The sequence below is a fragment of the Hemitrygon akajei genome, chromosome 13 (assembly GCF_048418815.1).
Source record: "Hemitrygon akajei chromosome 13, sHemAka1.3, whole genome shotgun sequence".
NCBI lineage: Eukaryota > Metazoa > Chordata > Chondrichthyes > Myliobatiformes > Dasyatidae > Hemitrygon > Hemitrygon akajei.
Genome location: NC_133136.1, coordinates 12,730,768 through 12,756,448, shown reverse-complemented (window position 1 = coordinate 12,756,448; position 25,681 = coordinate 12,730,768). Strand labels below are relative to the sequence as shown.

General features: G+C 42.6%; 1 protein-coding gene across 4 annotated transcripts in view; it reads left to right on the top strand.

The window, feature by feature from the left end:
- The window catches only part of atp8b1 (ATPase phospholipid transporting 8B1), a 163,235-nt gene that overhangs the window by 119,478 nt on the left and 18,076 nt on the right, over positions 1-25,681 (top strand). For all 4 annotated transcript variants that reach the window (XM_073064143.1, XM_073064142.1, XM_073064144.1 and 1 more), the window contains exons 11-21: positions 912-1,000; positions 1,090-1,286; positions 3,393-3,601; positions 5,254-5,297; positions 6,559-6,715; positions 7,991-8,179; positions 11,991-12,103; positions 15,975-16,139; positions 17,269-17,380; positions 19,813-19,888; positions 23,338-23,455. In XM_073064143.1, coding sequence (XP_072920244.1) covers positions 912-1,000; positions 1,090-1,286; positions 3,393-3,601; positions 5,254-5,297; positions 6,559-6,715; positions 7,991-8,179; positions 11,991-12,103; positions 15,975-16,139; positions 17,269-17,380; positions 19,813-19,888; positions 23,338-23,455 — 1,469 coding nt within the window. The remainder of the gene's footprint in view (positions 1-911; positions 1,001-1,089; positions 1,287-3,392; positions 3,602-5,253; positions 5,298-6,558; positions 6,716-7,990; positions 8,180-11,990; positions 12,104-15,974; positions 16,140-17,268; positions 17,381-19,812; positions 19,889-23,337; positions 23,456-25,681) is intronic.

The following is a 25,681-nucleotide window of genomic DNA, read 5'->3' as shown; positions in this document are numbered from 1 at the left end:
CCTCCCTCCCTTAAAGTTATGCCCTCTGGCATTAGCAACTTCTGCCCTGGGTAAAAGTTTCTGGCTGCCCACTTGATGTTTCGCCAGTGGGTGGTGATTTTGCTTCAGAAGTTACAGGAAGAGGGCAGGAAAATGGGGAAACAAATCAGCTATGTTCTCATGGTGGAGCAGACTTGATGGGCCAAATGGCCCAATTCTACTCCTATGGCTAATGGTCTATGATTTCTCCTTATTCTCCTGTGCTTCAGGGTATGGGGAAGATGTAGTTTTCAAGTATACTTCAAGGACTAGAATTGGAATTTTCAGTGTTTATCAAACATTATGTGAATTATGAATTGTTTTCATTACTCTTTCTTTAATTTAGCAAAATACTATAAAAACATAGGACACCGAAATCCAAAAACAGTAAAATATTAGGGTTCTGGTGTATATTCTCATTCTTTTCACCGTCTTGCTGTATCGGTCTCCACTGTTCATTTAGGTTCATTCGATGCATGGGGTGGCGGGGGGAGCTTGCTACCTGGGCAACAGCGTGCTCTCCATTCTACTGCCCTGGTTTATGTATCTTGAAAGCTAGGACACAGTATCCATGGTCAACCCTGACCAATGGAGGCTTTAGAGAGGCACCATGGTAACAAGACCTGCTGGACCAACAAACCCGTGCGGTCTGATTACATCCATGTGACCAAATAACGTACTAATCTGTACGTCTTTGGAATGTGGGAGGAACCTGGGGAACCGGGAGAATGCCAAGCGGTCACGGGAAGGACATACAAATTCCTTGCAGACGGCAGAGATTTGAACCCAGCTTGCTGGTGCTGTAATAGTGTTATGCTAACCACTACACTACTACTGCCTTCATCTTTTTAAAAAGATTGTAATCCTGATGCACATTGTATTAAACCTGGCAGGGGCAGACACCAAAATCATGAGGAACGGCGGGAAAACTAACTTCAAGAGGACCAAAATTGACCAGCTGATGAACTACATGGTCTACATGGTAACAAAGATGCTCGTTACTCTGCAGATCTGATTTATCTCCATTTCTCTGGAAAGAGTGACCTACATGGCAGTTTAATTTTCTTCTAGATCTTCGTATTACTCATACTTTCCTCAACTGGTCTCGCCATTGGGCATACATTCTGGCAAAGTGAAATTGGGAACTTCAGCCGGTCATGGTATCTCGAAGATGGGGCAACGGACCCACCTACGTATAGAGGGTTCATTACTTTCTGGGGTTATATCATTGTTTTGAACACCATGGTGCCCATTTCACTTTATGTAAGGTAAGTGTTGGAATTGTGTTCAGTTCTAAATTCATTTATTTATGCTATGTACAGTACTGTGCAAAAGTCTTTATATACCTAGGCACATTTATATACCTCGGGTGGCTAAGACTTTTGTACAGTATTGTAGTAATTTTATGGATTACACTGCTGCAAAAAATATACATGACATATGTGAGTGATGATAAACCTGATTCTGATATGGGTCTCTGTTGTGGACTGAGAGTGGGAAGGGGGCAGAGAGAGGGGAATCATGTTTGAGGAAAGGGGAAGGGAGAGGTGAGGGAGCGGGATGCACTAGAGAGACATTCTGTAATGATCAATAAACCAATTGTTTGGAATCTAATGACCTTGCCCGGTGCCTCGGGGTAGGAGTGTCTACACCTGTGCCATCCACCATTGTGGTACTCCTTCTCTACCACCTGTCCACACCCCTCCTACGGCACTCCACCCTCGCCATTCCCAACATCCTTTACTCCTGTCAAATTTACAAATTTGCTGTCCGCTCCAGGTTGACGAATACAGTGCTGAGCAAAGCCTTAGGCATCCTACCTTTATATACGCACAGTACTGTGTATCAAAAGATGCAGGGAAATGTATCATTTGTATTAGCAGCCAACGCAACCCAAGGATGTACTGGGGACGGCTCTCAAGTGCCGCCACATCTTTCGGGGCCAACATTTCATGCCCAAAATGTTGTAGGACTGGATTGAGAGCACAGTAAATGGTGTCTCGGACTTGCATCCCAGACTCAGATTCAGATTGATTATTTATCACGTGTGCGTCGGAACATGCAGTGAAATGTGTCGTTTGATCTAACAATCAACACAACCTAAGGTAGAGCTGGGGCTGGAGGCAGCCTGCAAGTGTTGCCACACGTTCCACCACTAACATGTACCTTCATACACGTTTGTATAAGGAAATGGTTCCTGATTCGTATGAGCCTGAGTGTCTTACGGTCTTGTGGAAAGCTGCATTCCTTCTCAATGCTAAGGAAGTGGTATTAGTTCTACCTCTAGGTCTAACATCGTTCCAGCAGACAGTACGAGAGATGCTCATGCAGAATTTGTGGATGTGAAACAGTTGGTATTCTGATGAAGGTTCTCAGACCTGAAATATTTCTGAGCATCACACACAAAATGCTGGAGGAACTCGGCAGGTCAGGCAGCATCTATGGAAATGAATAAACAGCCGATGATTCGGGCTAAGGCCTGATGAAGCGTCTCAGCCCGAAACTCGACGTGTTTCTCCTCCTCCATAGATACTGCCTGACCTCCTGAGTTCCTCCAGCATTTTGTGTGTGATGTTTTAACTATCTCTTTTCATGTGCCTCTGTGTGTAGCTTTAATAATGTTTCTGTTAAAATTCTTGGGAATGTTGTTTTTGAATGGCACTGTGTCGGTGCTAAGAGCCAATCTACCCGTACTAAGTACTAATTAGCATCGGATTTAAGTATTGGTTCATGATGGAAAAATGAAGTTGTCAAGTGCACACTGTGGCCACTTCATTAGATTCGGGAGTGGAACCCAGTGCAGTCTTCTGCTGGTGTAGCCCATTCACTTCAAGCTTCGATGTGTTGTACATTCAGAGGTGCTTTTCTGCACCCCTCCGTTGTAATGCGTGGTTGAGTTACAGTCACCTTCCTGTCGGCTTGAATCAGTCCAGCCATTCTCCTTTGACCTCTCTCATTAATCAGACAGTTTTCCCCGCGGAACTGCCGCTCACTGGATGTTTGTTTTTGTTTCTCGCATATTCTCTGTAATCTCTAGAGAGCGTCCTGTGTGAAAATGCCAGGAGATCAGCAATTTCTGAGATACCTAAACCACTCCATGGTCAGAGTCACTTAGACCACATTTACTCCCCATTCTGATGTTTGGATCTGAACAACAACTGAATCTCTGGACCACGTCTGCATGGCTTTTATGCACTGAGTTTCTGCCATATGATAGACTGGCTGATTATATATTTGCATTAATGAGCAGGTGTACAGAGGTACCTAATAAAGTGGCCAGTGGGTGTATATTTTACTTGACCGTTGTATTTCGGGTGATTATGAGCAAGCAGGTTATCTGTTGCCTAATGATCTATGCAACGTTTCTCCCTCAGTGTTGAAGTGATCCGTATGGGCCAAAGCTACTTGATAAACTGGGACCTCCAGATGTACTATGCCGAGAAGGATACACCCGCCAAAGCCCGCACGACCACACTGACGGAACAACTCGGGCAGATAGAGTATATCTTCTCCGATAAGACAGGAACTCTGACACAGAACATCATGGCATTTAAGAAGTGTAGTATCAACGGCACAACATATGGTACATTTCACCCTCTCATGTGGCTTCATCTCACCTTCCAATGCTTGACCATCTCCAGTTAACTCCTCCCAAGCTTCTCTTGTCCTTCAGTTGTGGTCCACGTGCATACAATGCTACTCCAACCCCTGGATAGAACAGTAGAACACAACACTGGAGAGGCCATTTAACGCAACATGTGCTGATCTTGATGCCAATTTGTACTGAAATCCTCTTCCTGTTAATCATCCATATCCGTCCAGTTACATCATATTCCATATTCCTTAAGAGCAGAATCACCCCACTGAGTCAGCTCCGCCACTCTATCATGGCTGATTTATTATCCTTCTCAACCCCATTTGCCACTCTCTCCCCATAACATTTGATGTCCTGACTAATCAAGAGCCTATCAAAGTCCACGTTAAATATGCCCAATGATTTTCCCTCCTCAGCTGTTTGTGACAATAAATCCCACAGATTTACCAACATCTCACTAAAAAAAAGTTCCTCCTTATCTCTCTGCTAAAGGGATGTACCTCTATTCTGAGTCTGTGCCCTCTGGTCCTAGACTCGGGTACTATAGGAAACGTCCCTTCTACATCCACTCTGTGCAGGCCTTTCAATATTCGATAGGTTTCAATGAGATCCCACCCCTCCATCATTTTTTTCTAAACCTGAGGCTCCCAACGTGGGGTCCATAGACTCTTTGCTTAATGGTATTGGCCCATGGCATAAAAAAGGTTGGGAACCTCTGTTCTAAACTCCAGCAAGTACAAGCCCAGAGCCATCGGATGCTCCTTGTGCGTAAACCTTCCATTCCCAGGATCATTGTTGTGAACCTCCTCTGGACCCTGTCTAATGCCAGCACATTTGTTCTTAGATAATGGGCCCAGAACTACTCACTATATTTCAAGTGCAGTCTGACCAATGTAAGACCTTTTGTGTTATCAACCTAAAGGTGTTAGAAGCTAGGCAAGATACAAGTAGAGTAGGCAGAGCTTTATCTTCACAGATGATCTATCAGTTGAGCTTGTGTGTGTGTAACTCTCGGTTCGGCTAGCGGCTTAATCTAGGGTAAGACAGCCCTCGGCCCAGCCAAACCTGAGAAATCTTGATTGGGTGGATGCTGCGTGACGTGTTCCCCTGTGACAAATCAGTACCACAAAATAACATACAGTACGCAATCTGCGATTAAACGATTGAGCTTTATAGTTCTTAATTTGACACTAAGGTTAGTAAAGAAACAGAAAAAGAAAAGGGCCCTTTCTCATGAAACAGTCTAATATGTAACATTAGAGCTCACGGTTCCATCCATTTGTTCCCTGTTGACCTCCTCGGAGCACAGCCGACCCGCGGACCCTTGCTGTAAGTCCACTCCATCCAGCGGTCTACCAACTGTCTCCATTCACATCTTCTCTCCTCATCTCGCCCTGAGAAAGGACCGCGAATTCCCTGCTCCCAGACCCACAAGAAAGAACAATGTCCCTCTCACTCCAAAGCCCTGTTATCTCTAGTCATAACCCAAACATTGCTGCTACAGAGAAAGCATTACCTCAGCAGTGGAACATTACGGAGAGGCCATCACATTAGCAGTGAAACCTTACAGTGCGTTACATGTAGATGGTGGATAATGGTTGACGTGAAGTTCTAAATCCAATTTTCTGCTGCTTCTGCAGGGGAATTGCGTAACGCTGTAGGAGACAGAACTGACAAAGCAGAGGCAAGTATAAAATATGAAGATTATAATTTGTATTAAACAGTTACCTGGTGAGGAATACAAGTGAAAGCATGTTGTAACTATTTGAGTTATTCAGCAGGATAATGGCATGCCACCTTCTGGCACTGCCCCTTTTCTATCACCAAGCTCACTAGAATTACCCTTAACACAAGAGGTTCGACAGATACTGGGCACCCAGAACAACAGGCACAAAATGCTGGAGGAACAGGTAGCATCTATGGAGAGGAATAGATGGCACATGTTAGGCTGAGACTCTCGTCAATTGTTTACTGCTGTCCATAGATGCTGCCTGACCTGTTGCGTTTTTCCAGTGTTCTGTGTGTATTGCTCTAGATTTGTCACCGTCTGGTCCCATCTGGTGTCTGCACCGACAAGCAGGGCTGATTTACTAATGCACTTAACAATTACCATTAATCTGCTCCTGTTCCTCTTGCTCATGTACATCCTCTCGTTGGTACAATCATAGCAAAAGTGTTTTCAGATGTCACATACATGCCAATAACATTTTCTTGCCACTCCTTCTGCCCACCATCTAGAATCCAAAAGCACAGAAACAGGCCCTTTGGCCCATCTAATCTGTGCTGAGCAATTACTCTACATAGTCTTATTATCCGGGACTATAATCCTCCATGCCTCTCCCATCCATTTACTTGTCTAAATGTCTATTAAATGTTGAAATCAAAACCATATCCACCATTTCCACTGGCAGCCCATTCGACACTCTCACCACCCTCTGAGTGAAGGCGCTCCCCCTCATGTTCCCCTTAAACATTTCACCTTTCACCTTTATTCTCAGACCTGTAGTTATTGTCTCATCCAACCTCAGTGGAAAATACCTACTTCAAATAACTTGGTCTTTTGTGTATTTAATATTTCAATAATATTGTAAATGTTTGTTTGATTAAGAATTCTTGTTTGTTTAAATAATTCATGATGTAAAAGTACGTGAATGGCCTGCGTCATCACGCCATCATGTCATATGTGTGCACCTCATTAAAAGAAAAAACAAAACTAGCCACGTTATTTCTGGGTTCCCAACTTTTTGCTTTCAATTAGATTGATGTTTTGGAGTTGCAGAAATAACATAATCTATATCTCTCACACTTTTGTATACCTACGTATGAATGAGGTGAAATTTCTTCTAGTTAAGCATTGTAATAATCAAAGTAATTATGTTATAACTGATCATTTTTAAAATCGCTGAAAAAGAATTACCGTAATTTCACTTGAAATATTTTTTCAGCTTGTGGACTTCAGCTGGAATGAATATGCTGATGGGAAACTCATATTTTATGACCATTATTTGCCTCAACTTATTAATTCAGGACGTGATCCATCAGCAGGAGAATTCTTTAAATTGCTTGCTCTCTGTCACACTGTGATGGTGGAAGATAATAATGGTATGTATTGTACAAGGATCTATAAACCATAAGACACAGGAGCAGAATTAGACCATTCAGCCCATCAAGAATGCTCAGCCATTTGATCATGGCTAATTTATTTTCTATCTCAGCCCCCATTCTCCTGCCTTCTCCCCATAGGCTTTGACACCCTTACTTATCGAAAACCTATGAACCTCCGCTTTAAATATACCCAATGACTTGGCCTCCACTGGCATCGGTGACAAATTCCACAGATTCACCACCCTCTGGCTAAAGAAACTCCTCCTTATTCTGTTCTAAAGGGATATACTTCTATTCTGAGGCTGTGCCCTCTTGTCTTAGATTCTCCCACGATTGGAAATATCATCTCCACATCCACTTTATCCAGGCCTTTCAATTTTTGAGTCCTGATGAAGGTTCTCAGCCTGAAATGTAAACTTCATTAATCTCCATAGATGCTGCCTGACTTGCTGAATTCCTCCAGCATTTTGGATGTAGTTTCAATGAAATCCCCCTCGTGCTTCTAAACTCCAGCAAGTACAGGCTGAGAGCCATGAAATGTGTCTCACACGTTAACCTTTTCATTCCCGGGATCATTCATTGACCCTCCTCTGGACCTTCTCAAATACCAGCACTCCTGCCCAAAACTGGTTGCAATACTCCAGTACAGTCTGACTTGCAAATGTGCCCTTTATTACAGTCCCTTTATCCTCCCCAGCAGTCAGAATGATGATGGCCACGCACACCCCTGACTCAGTGCCAAGCATCTGTCTTTCCAACTATGGCCAACCTGTGGCATCCATCAGTTTTTCTATGAAAGATCACCAGGGGTATTGTACACATTAGCTGTCACAAGCTCTTCGGGCTGGAGAGCATTGGACTCCGGTGTTTTTAGGGCACCCGAATTAATTAATTGTTTAACGAGAGTCATTAATCATTTAGAGTTACTTGTGCTTTTCTCGAGAGATTCACTCTCTGTAATGTGGTCTACTGGTGATTTCTGTATAAGCTCGTTAAGTTTATTTTGATAGGCTCAGGTATTCCATGTACCTTGTATCATTTAAGCGGATGTCTGATTAGCACTAATTCTAGTTTAGAGAATGATACATCTCACAGTGTCGCTCAGCCAAGCCATCGATACTCTGTTGGAATTCTTAAGAATAAACTTTGGTCGCCATCTCTACATTGGAGTCTGTTTTTTCTCCGCACGTAGGTTCCGGAATTGCCAGCGCACATCATGACAGTTAGTGTTAAGCTAGAGCTCAATCAATTTTATTTTGCTTCTGTAAACAGGGCAAATCATCTACCAAGCTGCTTCTCCTGATGAAGGAGCCCTTGTCACAGCAGCCAGGAATTTCGGATTTGCTTTTCTCTCCCGGACACAGAATTCCATCACGATAAGTGAACTGGGGATAAAAAGGACATATGAAGTGCTCGCTATTTTAGATTTCAATAGTGACAGGAAGCGAATGTCCATCATCTGTAAGTAGAATTTCACACAGTTGCTTGTTTGAAATTTTTCTGTGTTTGTAAGATGAGCTTTATTTAATTAAGTAATTCATTACAGGAGCAAAGGATGTGGGGAATGGCGGGGAGGAGCACCGCAGGAGGGATGTGGGACAGGTGGCAGAGAAAGAGTGCCAGGGGCAAGGGGTTGGCGCGGGTGTAGACACACCCAGCCCTGAGACACTGGGCAAGGTCATTTGATTCTAAACAATTGGTTTATTGATCATTACAGAAAATCTCTCTGCTCTTCTCACTCCCTCCCTGCCCCTTTCCCCTTTCCCTGCCCCCTTCCCGCAATACTTTGAGATGTACAGTGAAATGCGTCACTTTGCATCAAATCAAATCAGCGAGGATTGTCCTGGGCGAAGTGTCTCCGTGCTTTTGGCACCAACGTAACATGCCCACTAACCCAAACCCTAACCGTACATCTTTGAAATGTGTGAGGAAGCTGGAGCACCCGGAGTAAACCCTCACACCCCTTACAGTCAGTGGCAGGAATCGAACCCCATTTGATGATCACAGACACTGTAAAGCGATTGGACTAACCACTAGGCTACCAATTTGGTAAAGAACTATACATTGCAACCAGTCAGTGTCAAGAAGGATAATGTTTTTCTTTCATTAGAATTTAAAGTGCAGCTGCAAGCACTTGATCAACTTTGTGCTATGTTTTAGGCAATTTCAGGAACGAAGCAAAGACCTATTTTCTGAAACAAAAATTATTCCTGATTTGGCACTTCGATTGTCAAGGTAGCCTTGCCTGGTGTCTCAGGGCTGGGTGTGTTTGCACCCACACCACCCCCTCCCCACCACTGGCACTCCTTCTCTGCCCCCTGTCTCACACCCTTCCCATGGTGCTCCACCCTCTCCATTCCCAACATCCTTTGCCCCCGCCAGATTTACAAACTCGATTTCCGCTCCACATTGACAAGTACAGTAACGTGCAAAAGTCTTGGGCACCCTAGCTATATAATGTATATATGCCCAAGACTTTTGCACAGTACTGTATGTCAAAATATACAGTAAAATGTGTCATTTGCATCAAATGAAATCAATGAGGATTGTTCTGGCCAGCCCTTAAGTGTCATCATGCTCTGGCGCTAACACAGCATTCACACAACTCACTAACCCTATCTGTACGTCTTTGGAATGTGAGAGGAAACTGGAGCACCGGGAGGAAACCCATGCGATCATGGGGAAAAATGTATAAACTCCTTACAGACAGTGGCGTGACTACAACTCCAATCTCACAACTGGTGCTATAAAGCATAACCTGTTTTTGGAGCAAGTCTGCTGTTGCTGCATTAAATGCACAGAGGAAATCTTTACCAATCAGAAAATGTTATTTTGTTTTTTACTTTGCAATGGACATTTGAAGGTACAGTCTAAATATGATCAAATCGCACGAGTTGCATATCTAGTGTGGTTCACAATAGGTCAAGTGAAGTCTGACAAATTGTGTAATTCAAAGTAAATGTGGTTTAGAGTGCATTTTTTGTTGCAGATTAGGATATGTGTATTTGATAGCAGGATGAATGAAGTGTGAATTCAGAACCAGGTTTCATATCATTGGCACATGTTACGAAATTGTTGTTATGCGGCAGCAGTACATTGCAATACATAAAAACTGTATATTACAGTAATATATAGATATATAAAACGTTAAATTAAATAAGTAGTGCAGAAAGAGTGAAAAAAGGTAGTGAGGTAGTGTTCATGGTTTCAGTGTCCATTCAGAAATTGGATGGCAGAGGGGAAGAAGGTATTCCTGAATCGATGAGTATGTGCCTTCAGGCTCCTGTACCTTCTCCTTGATTGTAGCAATCAGAGGAGGGCATGTCCTGTGTGATTGTGCAGTGACCCCTCCCCACCCCAAACCAGACAAAGATGCAGCTAGTTAGAACGCTCTCCATGGCACATCTATAGTAATTTGCAAGTGTCTCTGGTGACATACCAAATCTCCTCAAAGTCCTAATGAAATATAGCCGGTGTCATATCTTCTTAGTAACTGCAACAATATAAGACCATAAGATATAGAAGCAGAATTAGGCCATTTGGCCCATCGAATCTGCTGTGCCATTTCTTCATGGCTGATCAATTTCCTTCTCAGCCCCAGTCTCCTGTCTTCTCCCTGTATGTCTTCATGCCCTGACCAAACAAGAATCTATCAACCTCTGTCTTAAATATACCCAACGACAGTCTTCACAGCTACCTGTGGCAATGACTTCCACAGATTCTGCACTCCCTAGCTAAAGAAATTCTTCCTCATCCACATTCTAAATGGACTTCTCTCTATGCTAAAGCAGTGATCTTTTCTCTTAGATCCCCCCACCATAGGAAACATTCTCTCCACATCCACTCTACTGAAGCCCTTGAACATTTGATGTTTGAATGAGATTCCCCCTAATTCTTCTGAATTCCAGTGAGTAAAAGCCCAGAGCCATCAAACACTCCTCATATAAGCCTTTCAATCCCAGAATCATTTTTGTGAAACTCCTTTGAGCTCTCTCTAAAATCAGCACATCCTTTCTTAGATAAGGGGGCCAAAGCTGCTCACAGTACTTCAAATAAGGCCTCATGAATGCCTTGTAAAGCCTCAACATCACATCCTTCCTTTTATTTTGTAGTCCTGTCGTAACGAATGCTAACATTACATTTGCCTTACTCACACCTGACTCAACCTGCAAATTAACCTTCGGGGAATCCTGCACAAGTCCCTTTCCACCTCAGATTTTTGAATTTTCTCTCCATTCAGAAAATAGTCTTTGCTTTTGTTTCTTCTACCAACATGCATGACCATACACTTCCCAACATCGTGTTCCATCTGCCACTTCCTCGCCCATTCTCCTAATCTGTAGCCTCTTTGCCTCCTCAACTCCACTTGCCCCTCCACCTATCTTTGTATCATCCACAAGCTTGGCCGCAAAGCCATCAATTCCATCAAATCCATCATCCAAGTCATTGACATGTAACATAAAAGGAAGCTGTCCCAACACAGACCCCGGTGGAACACCACTAGTTACTGGCAGCATTCAGAAAAGGCTCCCTTGATTCCCTCGCTTTGCTTGCTGCCAATCAGGCAATGCTCTGTCAATGCTAGTATCTTTACTGTAATACCATGGTCTCTTAACTTGTTAAGCAGCCTCATGTGTGGCACCTTGTCAAAGGACTTCTGAAAATCCAAGTACACAACCTCAACTGATTCCCCTTTGTCTATCCTGCTTGTTACTTCTTCAAAGAATTACAACAAATTTGTTGGTTAAATCCTGGACCCAACATATCAATGCCGAAAATAAGTGCTTATATTTAAAAGAAATGGCTTTAGTATGCTAGTCTTCAATACATGGAAGTTGTAGGAGGAGGCAGCAATCCAATATTACTGTATCTGGTGCTCCTGATGCAGCCTCCTCTACACTGGTGAGTGCCTATGAAGTCTACATTGTCACCTTCACTCCATCCACCATAAAAGATAGGTTTTGCCTATGGCTCTCTGTCTTAATGCTACATCCCATACCTATTCCTCCATGTCAGTCGTGGCATCTGCCCCTGCCACCCTCAGAGTGGAGGAGCAACACCTCTTAATCCGTTTCAGCCCAAATCAGCAACATTTTATTCCCCTCCATCAATGCTGCCTGACCTGCTGAGTTCCTCCAGCATTTTGTGTGCTACATTGAAAAGATAGCCACTTCTGATCAGATTGAATTTAGCATTATGTTACAGTCTAATAACTTGATTTGAAATGCTTTCTTTGCCTGAAGGTGAGTTACAAACTGTTGTATCTTTGCAGTGCGGGAGCCAGAAGGCAAAATCAAACTCTACTGTAAAGGGGCTGATACAGTAATCTATGAGAGATTACATCCGGACAACCCAAATAAAGAGATTACAGACGAAGCTTTGAAGGTGAAAAAAAACTCAATTTCTTACAAATTACATTTACATTTCTTACATTTACCCCAATGCATTTCTTGTACCATATCACAGATTCATGGATTAATTGCCCATGAATGACACTTTACCTGAGTTTTCAAATCTAATTCTTCAGAGGCTGAGGTCAGAAGGCTTCCCAATTATTTTTAGAAAATTCAATCTAGTAGTCTTTCACACATTATCCTTCACAAATTGAAGTATAGAGTATAAGAATTCGGATGTTATGTTGAAGTTATATAAGATGTTGGTGAGGTCTAATTTGGAGTATTGTGTGCAATTCTGCTCACTGACCTACAGGAAGGATGTCAATAAGATTGAAAATGCAGAGAAGATAGACGAGCATTGGCTCTCTAACCCTGATGTGCTTCATATTGTAGCTCATTGTATTGTAGAGCGAGTTTACTGGGTCATAATTCCTCCTGCCCTCTTGAAACAAAAATAGTCTTTGTTCATGTTTAATGTCACTGAAGAGGTAATGAGCAGCCATTGAAACTCAGTCCATAGAAAAATAGAACATGACAAGACTGTACTTTACCGATGGCCACTTTTTAAATGAGCGTTGGGGACTGGGGGTGGGTAATGAGAAAACTCTTATCCATGTTTTTGGCAGGGTTGATTCAATTCTACATGTACAAGTTTTAAGGTGTAAGTAACCCAACTGAGCCCCAGGACCACTCTGTGAAAGATTTAGGCTGCTTTGAAAAATAACTTAGAACAAGCTCTGATTCTGTGGTCAAATCATTATTTCATCTGTCAGATTCAGATTTATTTATCACATGTACATCAAAACATACAGTGAAATGTGTTCTTTGTGTTAACAACACACCCAAGGATCTGCTGGGGACAACTCTCAATTGTCACCAGACATTCCAGTGCCAACGTACTATGCCCACCAGAACAACACAGAACACGATAGCAAAATGAGCCCAATTCCTCCCTCCCGTTCACCCACACATGTGTGTGGTCCTCTAACCCCAGGACAGGCAGCCTTTGGCCTCCAGAAACCTGCCAGGGATTTGCAAACGTTGGGCCTTTGCCTTTCCCAGCGGATGTGCACAGGTCCACAAACTCAGGGCTCTGGTCATCGGGCCTCAACAATTGCGTCGAACAGAGAACAATCGTTATTTTTCACAATCCCACCTAATACAGTGCTAATGCACAATGTTCATTATCAAGGCCAAGGATGCTTGCTGAAAGAGGGCTTGGGCTATAGAAGAGTTGATGATGCATCTTATAGCCTCTGTTCCTGCTGCTGTCACCTCTACTGTTGGTGTTGTGTCCTCTGACTCGATCTGTTCGTGCCCCAAACCTCCATCCTTCTCCCTGTTGTGTTCAGTACTCTTTCAATATAGTACATAGAGGATAGAATATTGAACATTCTGGTATGATAAAGAGGCTTTAATATAGACCATACAACAGGCCCTTCAGCCCGCGATATTGTGCCAACATTTTAATCTACTCCACGATCAATCTAAGCCTTCCCCCCTCCATAACCCTCCATTTTTCTATCATCCATGGGCTCAAATGGCCCTGTTGTATCTGCCCCTACCAGCACTGTTCGTTGGACATTCTACACACCCACCAGTCTCTGTGTAAGCAAAATTTAGTTCTGGCATCCTCCTATGCTTTCCTCCAATCACCTTAAAATTATGCCTCCTCGTATTAACCATTTCCACCCTGGGGGAAAAAGCTCTGGCTATCTACTTGATCTAAACATCTTATCATCTTATACATCTCTGTAAAGTCACCTTTCATCCTCCTTTGCTCCAAAGGGAAAAGCTGTAGTTCACTCAACCTATCCTCGTAAGACATGCTCTCTAATCCAGGCAGCCTCCTGGTAAATCCCCTCTGCACCCTCTCTAAAGTTTCCACGTGCTTCCAATAATGAGGTGATCAGAACTGGACATCATATTCCAAGTGTGGTCTAACCAGGGTTTTATAGAGCAGCAATATTGCTTCACAGGTCTTGAACTCAATCTAATGAAGGTCAACACGCCATAAGCCTTTTTAACAACCCTATCAACTTGCGCAGTAAGTTTGAGCACTCCCTGCGCTGAGAATCCCTCCATTTACTCTGTACTGTCCCTTCAGGTTCAATCTTCCAAAGTGAATCCCTTCACACTTCTCTGGGTTGAACTTGCCTATCAAAGGGCAAGGTAAATGCAAACCTCGTGAATCTTATGGATGAAGCAATCTGCTCTGCCTAATTACAACTTGGTGTAATCGGGCAACAAAAGGCTGTTATTATACTATGGTTATGTTTTTGCATTCGGCTAGAACCTGGTTTGACACTGCTGCAGAAAGAAGGAAGCTCTGTGGAGGAGGTAATCACTCTCTCGCGTCTTGACATGCACGAGCCAGTAAAGATCCAGTGTGGACTTGCTTACTGCCCATTACGCCACTGCCATTTAGGGCAGCAGTGAAGGTCCTCCATCGCTGGCGGTGTTCAGAGCTTCCTTCATCATGTCAGTAGCTTCCTCTCAGTTTTCACTACTGTCAGTCATGCAAGTGCTGGGTGGAGACTCAAGAATACTGACACACTCAGATGTAAAAGAATTCTACATTGCTATTTCCATAACGATTTTGTTTTACCGGTCCGTGTTGTTAGTCCTGAGCTGAACCCCCAAATTGGAGGGCCGGTGGAACACTCTAAGTCTGTCCTCTACCCTTTGACCTGTTTGGCATGGGTGACCCTACCAAGAGCCAAAGCATAAAGCCCTGACTCCAGCCAACAAAGCTCTCTGGGTCATTGAGGCATGCAAAGCCTCCAAAGCACGACAAGTTTGAGGTCCTCTTGGAGGATTCAGTGTGGAACAACCATGGAATATATCCACCTCTCTCCTCCCCTCATTCCACAGGGGCCATTCCCTCTGCAACCCCCTGTTTCACTTCTCCTTCAGTACTCACAGGGCACATGCTAAAGCAAATGCCAGGGACTCATAATCTGCTTTAAAAGATTAATGTCATTTCTCACATGTACATTGGGCAGGAGATATATAAACCTTAGGTCCCACAGTATCAGGTTCTGGAACAGTTTTTAAAGATTTTAAAGAAATGCTCCATTTGTATCAATGACCAATACCGGCCAATGGTGTGCTGGGGACAGCTCTCAAGTGTTGCCATGCTTCTGATGTGAACTAGCATGCCCGCAATTTACTACATCATATGTCTTTGGGATGTGGGAGGAAACTGGAGAACCCAGAGGAGACCCACATGGTCATGGGAGAACGTAGAAACTCCTTACAGATAGTGACGGAATTGAACGCGTGTCACTTGCACTGTAATTGTGTAATAGAACTACTAACCTACTGTACTGCTAAGGCTCCAGATACAGAATTAGAGGAAAAGGCAAATCTTCACTACTTATAATTCGGTATTTATTGCTCACTGTGTAATCTTGTCTGTCATGAGTCAAAACACATACTGTATTTGCAGAATATTTGTCATCAGGGTACAAGTCCTTGAGCTTCCATTCACCCTCCTCCAGTTCTCTATCCAGCTCCATTCTTTTAAATCTGCTACTATCTTTTGAATAGTTTCAATGTGATACTAATATCACATGTCCTTAGCTTAAGCAATTGCCTGAAACAGAGGAGAGAAACTGAGGCAGAAAATCTGTTCACAAGCGAGATCTTCGTGATAATTAGGTGGGTCGAGTTTGTAAAGGACTAAAGTTTCCAAATCATTTCTCTTTCATAGTAAAACCTACCACTGGTCTGCTCATTTCACTAACTGTACAAGTTAACAAAATTACTTGCACTTCTCTTCCACCTGGAGGTAGAAGTGGTGTTTTAATTTCTTGTCTGAAAATAAAATAATAATGATATAAATATATTTTTTTTAGGAATTTGCTGATGAGACGCTCAGAACTCTGTGTCTGTCATACAAGGACATCAGTGAAGGGGAATTTGAGAAGTGGAATATAAAGTTTAAAGCTGCCAGCGTTTCCACAAACAATCGTGATGAGGCACTTGATAGAGTCTATGAAGAAATTGAGAAGGATTTGTTGGTACTTGTGCTTTTTTTGGGATAATTTTCTTTCTGTTTGATGGTCTTTGATGGTTAATTCAAACTGGCTGACTGCCCAGTATGTACCAGCTCTATTAGAAATGCTAATGTTTACACTTGTAATTGTCAGCAAGCTAGGGAGTCACATACAAATGTGAATTAGGTGGAAGTCTCAGTTTTCCTCACAATTGATTGCCATCATTGTTCTGACTACATTCTGGCCCTGAATCCTCCAGAGGCAGAAATTGTTCAAAGCAGTTTACCTTTTTAAATAATTTACAATGTGGAATGTTTTTAAGAATTTGTTTTTATTTTTGCTTCAGATTTAGTTGGAAAAAATGAAGTGGTCTTTAAATTGAATGCAGTTCAATATCTGATCTGCTTGCAATCTCTCAAGCTGTAAGCCTGAGTTATGAGGAGAGGTTAGAGTCATCGAACACTACAGCACAGACACAAGCCCTTTGGCCCATCCAGTCTGTGCCAGATTATTAATCTGCCTAGTCCCATTGACCGGCATTTGGACCTTACCCCTCCCATCTGTGTATCTGTCCAAGTTTCTCTTAAATGTTGAAATCGAGCCCACGTCCACCACTTCCCTGGCAGCTCGTTCCACACTCGCACCACCCAGTTTGGTCAGGCTGCATCTTTATTTCTTGGAATGCTGGAAAATATAGGGTGACCTTATAGTAATTAAGGGAGGCATAGATAATGTGGGTGATAACATAATCAGTGAAGTTCTGACACCTGGGTGTTGCCATTGCTGCATTCCAAATCTCTGCTTTCGTCTGTGTTTCTCTGATACCATGTTAGCACAACCTACATCCTATTTACTAGTTATTAACCATCACTATTCATTCCCCTGCAATGATGAAAATAAATGTGGGCTAATTCAATTGAATTCCAGTCCTGATGAGGGGTTTCGGCCCAAAATGTTGACTGTTCACTCTTCTCCATAGATGCCGCCTGGCCTGCCGAGTTCCTTCAGTGTTTGTCTGTGTTAATTCAATTGAATGATCATTTATGTATAATTCTAGATATTACTTACTTGATGCCAGTAACCCTCCGGACAATGTTAGGGCCTTTTTGATTATCACCTTCAAACATGTTTTTCATTTTATTGTCTATTCCAGCTAATGGGAGCCACTGCGATAGAGGATAAACTGCAAGATGGTGTTCCAGAGACTATTGATGTTCTTAAAAAGGGTGATATTAAGATCTGGGTGCTAACAGGGGACAAGAAAGGTAACTATGCACTATATTTGCATTTTTGTGATGATGATTGTAAACCAGTGGTTCATGTTCCCAACATCAATATTTGACACTTAAAATTCTGTTAACCACGTAGCACATAGAACATTATAGCATAGTACAGGACGTTTAGCCAACAATGTCATGTTGCCCTTTTAATCTACTCTAACCCTTCCCTCTCACATTGCCCTCCATTTTTCTATGATCAATGTGCCTGCCTAAGAATTGCTTTAATGGCCCTAACGTATCCGCCGCTACCACCCGCCCTGGCAGTGTGTTCCATACACCCATCACTCTCTGTGCAAAACAAAAAGTTATCTCTAACAGTCACCCCCCCCCCACCCCCCCATACTTCCCTGCAATCACCTCAAAATTATGGTCCCTCATATTAGCCATTTCAGCCTCAGGAAAAAATCTCTGTCTATCAACTTAATCCATGCCTCTTATCATCTTGTACACTTTTATGAAGTTACCTCTCATCCTTCCTTGATCCAAAGGGAAAAGCTCCAGCTCGCTCTGGGTTGACAATCTCTTCAATCCAGGCAGCATCCTGGTAAACTTCCTCTGCACCCTCTCAAAAGCTTTCACATCCTTCCTATGATAAGGTGACCAGAACGGACCATAATATTCCAAATGTAGTCTGACCAATGTCTCATTAAAGCCTCAGCATAACATCCTGGCTTTCATATTCTAGTCCTTTTGAAATGAACACTAATATTTCCTTCCTTACCGCTGACTCAACCTGCAAGTTAGTGTTTAGGGTTAATGAATAAGAGGAACTGCACAAGAACTCCCAAATCTCTTTTCACCTCTGTCTTCTGAATTCAATCCCCAATTGGAAAATAGTCTACATTTTTATTCCTTCTACCGAAGTGCATGACCATACACTTCCCTACACTATATTCCATCTGCCGCTTCTTTGCCCATTCTCCCAGTCTGTTCAAGTTCTTCTGCAGACTCCCTTGCTGCTTCCTCAACACTACTTGACCCTCCACCTATCTGTGAGTTTTAAGGTCTGTAATTTTTCTCATGGATCCACTATTGCTAAAACACAGAGGAAACAAGGCATGCATAGTTGAAGTCCAGTTGGGGACTTACGAGATTTTCATGTTCTGTAGATATCAGCAGCCATTCATGCAAAAATAGTCCCTTCACAACACTTGGAAGACCATTGATTCTGCACTGAGCTTTAGGCTCAGATTCATTTATTTATCACATGTAGATCCACACGTACAGTGAAATGCGTCTTTTGCGTTAACAGCGAACGCGCCCAAGGATGTGCTGTGGGCAGCCTGCATTTTCACTGCATATTCCGGTACCAATATAGCATATGCCTGCAATGTTCAGCAGACACACAGAGCACATCAAGCAACAAAATAACAACAGCAATACAAGCCCTATCCCTCCATCCCACCTACCCACTCACCTATGCACCATCCACGGTCCTCCAACCCTGAGACTGGCCATCTTCCTCAGCCTCCAGCCGTCAGTGGACTGGTGCATTCACAGATATTGGATCTCCTTCTTCCTCAGTGGACTCGTGGAGATTTGCAGACTCAGGGTTCCAACCTCCAGGTCTCAACGTCTGTACTTTAGTTTGAACATTGGGTGTGTCCAAGAACCTCCATCCTTCTGTTTGCCTTCTATGCCAGTTTTCACCGAGACCACTATCCCACAATTATGTTTTCTACACACATCCCACTCAATAATAATAATAACTAAATAATAAATGGGATTGAGAATGTGAGATGTAGAGTCCTTCAAAGTAGGCTGGGGATTAGTTCAGCGTTGAGGTGAATGAAGTTATCCATACTGGTCCAAGGGCCTGATGGTTGAAGGGTAATAACTGTTTCTCAGACTCCTGGTGTGGGGCCTAAGTCGTCTCCTTCCCATTAGCAACAGCGCAAAGACAGGAGAGGCAGCTGTTTTTGCTAAAGCTTGGACCTACTTGTAACTCACAACATCACTCCATCAGACATCTAAATTCATCCCAGGGTCAGTTCAACTCGACAGCAAACTGGACCTTACATACTGGAAAGCCCCCTCATTCGACAAGATTTGCTACCAGTACTCCCTCTACCCAAGGTCAACAAGAGAGTGGAATCTTCTGCCGCCAGACCAGAAGTATTGGACCACAGTATTTCCGACATTAATACTTTTAAAGATAGACTCAATCAAATCAATTTAGGGGATCTAGTCAAAAAAGCTCACTTCACAATTTAACTCTCACACTGTTCACACCAACTGTGCGTTATAACAGCCGTCCGGCAGTGTTTGCTCAGTACCAAGCAGAAGAATTCTTTAAAAATAAAACACACAACGAAGGATCTCAAGTTTTTTCTTCTTCTTGTGGTTAAATGTTCTTCAATGATCTTACTGAGATAAGATTGCATTTCTAATAAAAGATTATTTTTTCCTTCAACTAGAAACTGCTGAAAACATTGGCTTTTCCTGTCAACTGCTAACCAATGACATGACCCTTTATGATGGGGAGGAAATTAAGTGAGTATTTTTTTTTACCTCTAATGTAAGAAATGCTGCTCATTCACAAGGCATTTTTGTTTAGTATTTGGATTTTCAAAGCACTGTACAGGAAATGAGATTGAACACTAGAACACAAGAATACTACAGCACAGTACAGGCCCTCCAGCCCTCAATGTTGTGCCGACCCATATATTCCTTTAAAAAAAAAGTACTAAACCCACATTACCCCGTAACCCTCTATTTTTCTTTCATCCATGTGCCTGTCCAAGAGGTTCTTAAATACCCCTAATGTTTTAGCCTCCACCACCATCCCTGGCAAGTCATTCCAGGCACCCACAACCCTCTTTGTAAAAAAAAAACACAACTTACCCCTGATGTCTCCCCTAAACTTCCCTCCCTTAAAGTAATTGCTTTTAAAGTACAGTTACTCTTCTCCTTGGTAGTCTTTGAGGGTTAAGGATAAGGTTAAGGAGTTCAGAGGTGATTGGTGAAGCCATTTTGGGACAACTACACTAAGAAGTGTTTGATAGGGCAGGGTGTGGGTTGCTTGAGAGATGGTGCCATTTACCAGGGGTCCTATGCACTACCAATAAATTGGCATAGTGGTTAGCGTAACACTATTGCAGTACCAGCAACCTGGATCAACTGGATGATGTGGGCTTGTTTGGTTGGAAGGTTTTTTTATACCGGGCTCTATCTCTAAATAAAAATAATATGAACTTGGGTGTTTTCAACTGAGCAGTCACAAGTAAGAAATAATTGAATTTTTCAAAGAAAAATTTTCCTCTTGTCCACCTCATACTCTTCTGCCAAGATGAAAGTCTGAAGAGAGTCTGTTTCAGGTGTATGTGCACTACATGAGTGCTCTATTGGTGCCAAATGAGTGTAATTAAGTATTTTTTGTCGAATTATTAACCTTAAAGAGGATCTTGTTGACCTGGTTGCCCTGTAAGTGTGAAGGATTTGGAAAAAATTCTTCCAATGCTTAAAGGTATCTGATGTAGAAAGATTCTATCTCAGATAACAGGGGTCACTGCTGGCAAGCAGGTAATGGTCTTTGAGGCTTAGCGATCTCAACCTTCAGGTGTTATTTTCCACAGATGGCCAAAGGCTAGTGTTGAATTTTGTGTATGTATGCCGTAGTTGAGAAGTGACTCCAGAGGTGAGGGAAGTGTTCCGGAATCTTGTCAGGAACTTTCGGATGACGGAATATGGTGCAGTTTGGTAGGGAAGCTTACTTCTGTGAATGTTTAGTGTAAGGGCTGTCCTCTCACATGGTGAAGTAACTGGGTCTTCAGTGAGTTGTTTTAGACTGTGTGTAAGCACAAGAATCATCTATGTTCTTTTGCTTAATGACTGAAGTAAGAGTGCCCTTAACTCTGGCGTTGAACGTTTCTTCCTATCGCTGGTGTTTTTATATAGTGTTATGCTAACCACTAATCATGTCCAAATCTTGTTTTTAAAACCCACACATGAATGTAGGCGGTTTGTCTCATCTCAATTGTCAAGAAATAATCAACCTAGAGAACTTTAGAGTGAAATTTTTGAGTGGAATTCAAGGTCTTATTATTCAGAAGTAAAAGGTTTGCAGCTGACATGAATGTATCAGAAGATATTGTTCTGAGAGCCTTTATTTAAAATCACATTCCATCACAATAATCAATATCAACTCTCCATCTTTAGGCTAAGTAATTATATCTAATTGTTCCATAAGGGCACTCCTCATCAATAACTTGAGTGTGTAACAAAACAACTTTTTTAAAGCTATTTCCACTTTGCAAAGATTTTTCTAAAGTAACACACACAAAATACTGGTCAGGCAGCATCTTTGGGGGGTGGGAAAGGCAAGAGTCCTGATGAAGGGTTTCGGCCCAAAATGTCGACTCTTTACTTCTTTCCATAGATGTTGCCAGACCTGATGAGTTCCTCAAGCAGTTTGTGTGTGTTACTCTGGATTTCTATCATTGCAGAATCTCTTGTGTTTATTTCTTATCTCGAGCAGATGTAAGTTGGACTGTCGCCTTGTCTTCATTCTTTCCATAACCATGATTATACTCTGCAAATTTTTCTACATTAAAAAGTTTGCCATTGCCGTCTTCTGGGTGATGTCTTTACAAGATTGATGACCACAGCCTTTATCCAAACTCTTCAGAGGTTGTCTGCCTGGAGTCAGTGGTCGCATAACCAGGACTTCAGATCTGCAACAGCTGCTCACACGACCATCCACCACCTGCTCCCATGGCTTCACGTGACCCTGATCATGGTGAACTGCAGCCTAGTGGAAGGAAGGAGTGACTTACACCTCCTTCAGAAGAGACCTGTCTCCACCCCACCACCTGTCTTCTTTACAAAGCAGCTAGTATCAAGGGTGCAGAATTTTAGATGTAAATTTAAATGATATTAGTGGTATGAGAGAGGAGTTGGCCAAAGTTAATTGGAAGGAGGTGCTGGCCGGGATGACAGCAGAGCAGCAATGGTGTGAGTTTCTGAGAAAAATGAGGGAAGTGCCATATAAATACTGTCCAAATCAAAGAAATACTCAGATGGCAAACTAATACAGTGGCTGACGAAGGAAGTTAAAGCTAATATAAAGGCAAAAGAGAGGGCTTACAACAAAGCAAAAATTCGTGGGAAAACAGAGGATGGGGAAGCTTTTGAAACCCTACAGAGAGCAACTAAAAGAATCATTAGGAGGGAAAAGATGAACTATGAAAACAAGCTGGCAAACAATATCAAATAGGATAGCAAAAGCTTTTCCAAGTATGCAAAAAATAAAAGGGAGATGAGAGTTGGATATAGGTCTGCAAGAAAACGAGGCATGAGAAATAATAACAGGTTAGCTTGCAGGTAGAGTCAGTGGCGAGGATGGAAAATGCAATGTTAGCATTCATTTCTGGAGGTCTAGAATAGCAGGGATGTGATGCTGAGGCTTTATAAGGCACTGGTGAGGCCTCACCTTGAGAATTGTGAACAGTTCCTCTTCTAAGAAAAGATGTGCTGGCATTGGAGAGGGTTAAGAGGAGATTCACAAGGATGATTCCAGGAATGAAAGGGTTATCATACAAGGAACATTTGATAGCTCTGTACTTGCTGGAATTTAGAAGGATGAGGGAGGATCTTATTGAAACCTTTTTAATGTTGAAAGGCCTAGACAGGGTAGATGTGGAAAGGATGTTTCCCATGGTGTCTAGGCTAGGACCAAGAGGGCACAGCCTCAGGATAGAGGGGCATCCATTTAAAACAGAAATTTCTCTAGCCAGAGGGTGGTGAATTTGTGGAATTTATTACCACAGTGCTGAGTTTGATAGGTTCTTGATTGGACAACATCAAAGTTACGGGGAGAAGGCTGGGGAGTGGGGCTAAGGAGGGGAAGAAAAGATCAGCCATGATTGAATGATGGAGCAGACTCGATGGGCCAAATGGCCTAATTCTCCTCCTTAGTCTTATGGTCTTAATTACTTTTTCAGTTCCTTGCTCAGCAAAATGCAAAGAACAAAATCAGCACTCAGAGAAACCAATACCAACATAAAAGATGTCTTCAAAAAGGAGGAAAACCCTGCAATGATAATCACTGGCTCTTGGCTGGTATGTAATGGACATTGTTCACTTTTTATGTTTCACAGAAATGTCTGCGGCAGTACATAAACTCATAGAAAAGTGTAGCACAGAAACAGGACCTTAGGACTGTCTAGTCCATGCCGAATCATTTAAATGGAGTATTCCCATTAACCTGCACTGGGACCATAGCCCTCCATACCCCTACTATCCATGTACCTATCTCAACTTCTCTTAAATATTGGAATATATCTTGCATGCACCACGTGCTGACAGCTCATTCCACACACTCTCAATCCTCTGAGTGAAGAAGCTTCCCCTCATGTTCCCTTAAACCTTTCTCCCTTAACCATAACCTCTGGTGGTGGTCCCATCCAACCACAGTGGAAAAAAGCATGCATGTATTTTACCTTATCTTTACCCCTCATAATTTTGTATACCTCTATCAAATCTCCCCTCAGTCTTCAACGTTCCAAGGAATAAAGTCCTAACCTATTCAATCTTTCTTTATAACTCAGGTCCTTCGGACCTGGCAACATACTCGTAAATTTTCTCTGTACTCTTTCAGTCTTATTTACACCTTTCCTGTAGATGTGTGACCAAAACTGCACACAATATTCCAAATTAGGCCTCACCAAGCCAATGTCTAATCCAATTTACTACCTCATCTTGAATGCCGAGCGACTGAACCTTCTTGACCAACCTCCCATGTGGGACCTTATGAAATGCCTGGCTAAAATCCATCTAGTCAACATCCACTGCCTTGCCTTTGTCAACTTCCCTGGTAACTTCCTCAAAAAACTCTGAGATTGGTTAGAGATGACCTACCATATACAAAGCCATGCTGACGATTCTTAATCAGTCCATGTCTATCCAAATACTTGTATATCATGTGGATAATTTACAGGCCAAATTGAAATGTTTTGTTATTTCTAACCCACCTTTAAGAAATATAATAGATTAGATGCCAGTTCCAACAGGAATTATTCTGCATTGAGGTAGACAGAGAATAAATTTGGTTGTATCGACATTCAGAATGTGATTTGCTCTTATAATTAAGCATGTTTAATAAAGCTATCTGGAAGGTGTAATATTAAAACACAGAATATGTTTAATAAGAAAATATTGTTTTCGTGAGAGTGTCACATCTTTAAGGTGAATCAAATGAGATCAAAAAGAAATGGGGATGGTGTTAATTTGTTCATTCCTTCTGTGCTGTGTCACATGATGTGGGCGATCACGGTCTCTCCGTTATCATGATTGTCCTCAGCAAATTTTTCTACAGAAGTGCTTTGCCATTGCCTTCTGCGGGCAGTGTTTTAACAAGATGAGTGACCCCAACCTTTATCAATACTCTTCGGAGATTGTCTGCCTGGTGTCAGTGGTCACATAACCAGGACTTGTGATCTGTACCAGCTGCTCATACGACCATCCACCACCTGCTCCTTTGGCTTCATGTGACCCTGATCAGGGGGCTAAGCAAGTGCCCTGTCCAAGGCAACCTTGTCCAAGAGTGATTTGCAGGCTGGCAGAGGGAAGGAATGCCTTCCACCTTATTTGGTAGAGACGTTCCTCCACCCCACCACACAATCTACCACATGGGAGGAAACCCAGTGTCTGTCTAAGAGTTTCTTAAATGTCCTGAAAGTATCTGCCTCAACTACACCACTGGCAGGGTGTTCCATGTGCCCACCACTCTGAGTAACAAACTTACCTCTGACATCCCTCCAGTACTTTACTTCAGTCACACTAAAAATATGTGGTGATCATCACCACTATGCGCCGTGTTGTATGACATGGGTAATTATGTTCTCGACAAATTTTTCTACAGAAGTAATTTTCCTCATCGCCTTTTGGGCTGCGTTTTTACGAGACTGGTGACCCCAGTCATATTCAGTGCTCTTCACAGATAGTCTGTCTGGTATCAGAGGTTGCATAACCAGGACTTGTGATGTGCACCTACTGCTCATATGACCATCCATGATTTGCTTCCATTGGATCATTGGTCTTCATGTGACCCTGATTGGGGGGGGGGGTGGGCTAAGCATGTGCTGCACCTTGCCCAATGGTGACTTGAAGGCTAGCAGAGGGAAGGAGTGCCTTATACCTCCTTAGATAGTCAACGTTTCAGGCCAAGTCCTGAATGAGTTCCTGCTGAGTTCCTCCAGCGTTTTGGGTGTGTTGCTTCAGGTTGATCAGATTAACTAGCTACGGGAAGGATAATTAGGCTTGATTGGCCAGAGTGATTAGTCCAGT